The sequence below is a fragment of the Rattus norvegicus genome, chromosome 4 (genome assembly GCF_021556685.1).
Source record: "Rattus norvegicus strain SHRSP/BbbUtx chromosome 4, alternate assembly SHRSP_T2T, whole genome shotgun sequence".
Classification (NCBI taxonomy): Eukaryota; Metazoa; Chordata; class Mammalia; order Rodentia; family Muridae; genus Rattus; species Rattus norvegicus.
This window is the reverse complement of record NC_141537.1, coordinates 172,969,527-172,971,641: the sequence shown is the minus strand read 5'-3', so window position 1 is coordinate 172,971,641 and position 2,115 is coordinate 172,969,527. Positions and strand designations below refer to the sequence as shown.

Here is a 2,115-nt window from a genome sequence, read left to right as displayed (position 1 = left end):
CTTCACTGTGTCACAAGGTTGCTTGAAGTTGAGTAAATGCTCAAAAATACTAGCAATACTAAAAGTGCCTACAAATTTGGCCTTACATGCCCCCTTTCTTCTTATCTTATACTTACATCGAGATACAGTCCTGTGAACCATGAGTATAATTGAGCTCAATCAAGTGAGTCTTACTTGGGAATCCAAATTTATCAGCTCATTATGCATGCATGCATTCAGCCCACATGGTAAGCACCGTTCCAGGCACCAAAGAGACAAACTGAACCAACTAAAGTATTCGAATATCTGCAGTTACTGAGTGAGAGCTTGAGGTGGGTACAAAGGGGTCAAGGATAAAAATGACCACAGCAGAGATGAGAGCAAGCAAAGATAGGGGGCTAAGCACGACAGCAGCCTTGGTTCAGAAAAGTCTAATTCTGTCTGAGTCCTACGCAAGTCATAAGGTCATTGATTTTCATTTGAACTTGAATATTCTAGCCTGTAAAATGGGAACAGTCCCTCCCTCCCAGGGTTGCATGGTCTGAGAAGATGTTTGAGTAGACATTTTTAGATGAGTAGACGCTTTTAAAAGGTGGCCATGAACTCCTTCTTTAACAATGATCTCAGCACCAACATCATGTTAAGTCTAACACGGTATAGTACAGCACTATTTACAGCACATCTGGTAAACTTTCAGAGTCCAAGCAGCCATGAGACCCACAGCCAATATGATTTCAGGGTTTCTCTCATGGACAGTATAGAAGAGACTCACCGGTGGTTATAGGAGAGCACCGTTCTGCTGGCTATGATGGTGTGTGCATATCCTATAATCCCAGCATTTAAGAGGCTAAGGCCAGAGAATTCCCCCAGTTCAAAGAAGCCTAGACTACCTAGCAAATCCCAAGAGAGCTTGGACCACATGGCATGTCTTTGTCTTAATAACAAGAGAGCACCATCTACAGGTCCCTATGGGAGCCTTACTTACTATGCCCTAAATAGCACTCTGCTGTCCTTGTACAAAGACTACCCTGGTGAGCCTCCTAAATAATGGTCTCTGCCGTGCCAGTGTCTACGAGCCCATCATAAAAGGTAGGCAAGCACGGGAGGAAAGCCCTTGATTTATCAAGCCATCTACATCTGCTGCTAAGGAAAGCTTTCTTTCTCTCTCTCTTTCAGATGTTGTAATCTAAATCATTTTAATGCCCAGCGCATCCATGGAAATAATTGTGAAGAAACTCTTCTCCTCTCTGAAAAGTCTCTCAAGTTTTATGGCAGTACACAGGAAACATCTTCGAGTATCGATCTTCGGGAGACAGCCTTCTGAGACTGGACTTGATTCTCTCGAGAGCGCCGCTGTTCACTATTTTCTTCTTCAGTTCAACACTTCATACGTTTCCCTGGGAAAGTCAACATAAAGGAAGGCATACTTTGTTTACAAAGAACAATTACCACCCTTCCAATGAACTATTAAGATTTTTAATGATATACTTCGCTCTTGAGCTAATAAAATGACTTCAAAGTCTTGGTGATTACTCTATGACCAGAAAAGCAATCATTTTCCATGACAGCGTGCAAGATTTATTTATAATTCTAATGTCATTACAAGCTAAGAAACACTATGTTTCTATTTTTTTCTTTCTGTATATTCAGTAAGGCTTTATTGAATTCTAGGCATTGTAAATCATAAATAACATAAGACTGGGTAGATAACGAATATGTATATATAATTCTGCTATATTTGACCTTGGCATTCCACTAAGATATATCTTGATTAAGAAATTTTCTTCAGAATTTAAAAGCAATGTTACTAAAACAGAGGTAGTTTGGTTTGGTTTCATTTGGTCTTATTAGGTTTGGGACAAGGTCTCATCTTAACCATGTAGCAGAGGATAACCAAAGAACTGGAATTACAGGCAGATGCATCTAGACTAGACTGTTATTGTTGTTGTCGTCATCATCATATTATCATCATCACCACCACCACCACCACCACCACCACCACCACCACCACCACCACCACCACCATTATTGAGTAAAGTTAATGCCCTGTCCCTTTATCACAATTTGTCTCAGTATCTTAAGAAGTTAGGTTTTGAGCATCCTGTTCAGGTGATTTTCTTCTCCCCACACTGCCTG

The 2,115-nt window shown here is 40.6% G+C and overlaps 1 protein-coding gene across 2 annotated transcripts in view; it reads left to right on the top strand.

The window, feature by feature from the left end:
- Window positions 1-1,788, top strand: part of Slc15a5 (solute carrier family 15, member 5) — a 94,075-nt gene extending 92,287 nt beyond the window's left edge. The window contains exon 8 of one of the 2 annotated variants that reach the window (XM_087659047.1): window positions 1,156-1,788. In XM_087659047.1, coding sequence (XP_087515173.1) covers window positions 1,156-1,303 — 148 coding nt within the window. In that variant the 3' untranslated portion in view covers window positions 1,304-1,788. The remainder of the gene's footprint in view (window positions 1-1,155) is intronic. The other variant, NM_001192015.1, reaches the window with a different exon arrangement.
- The last annotated feature ends 327 nt before the right edge of the window (window positions 1,789-2,115 follow it).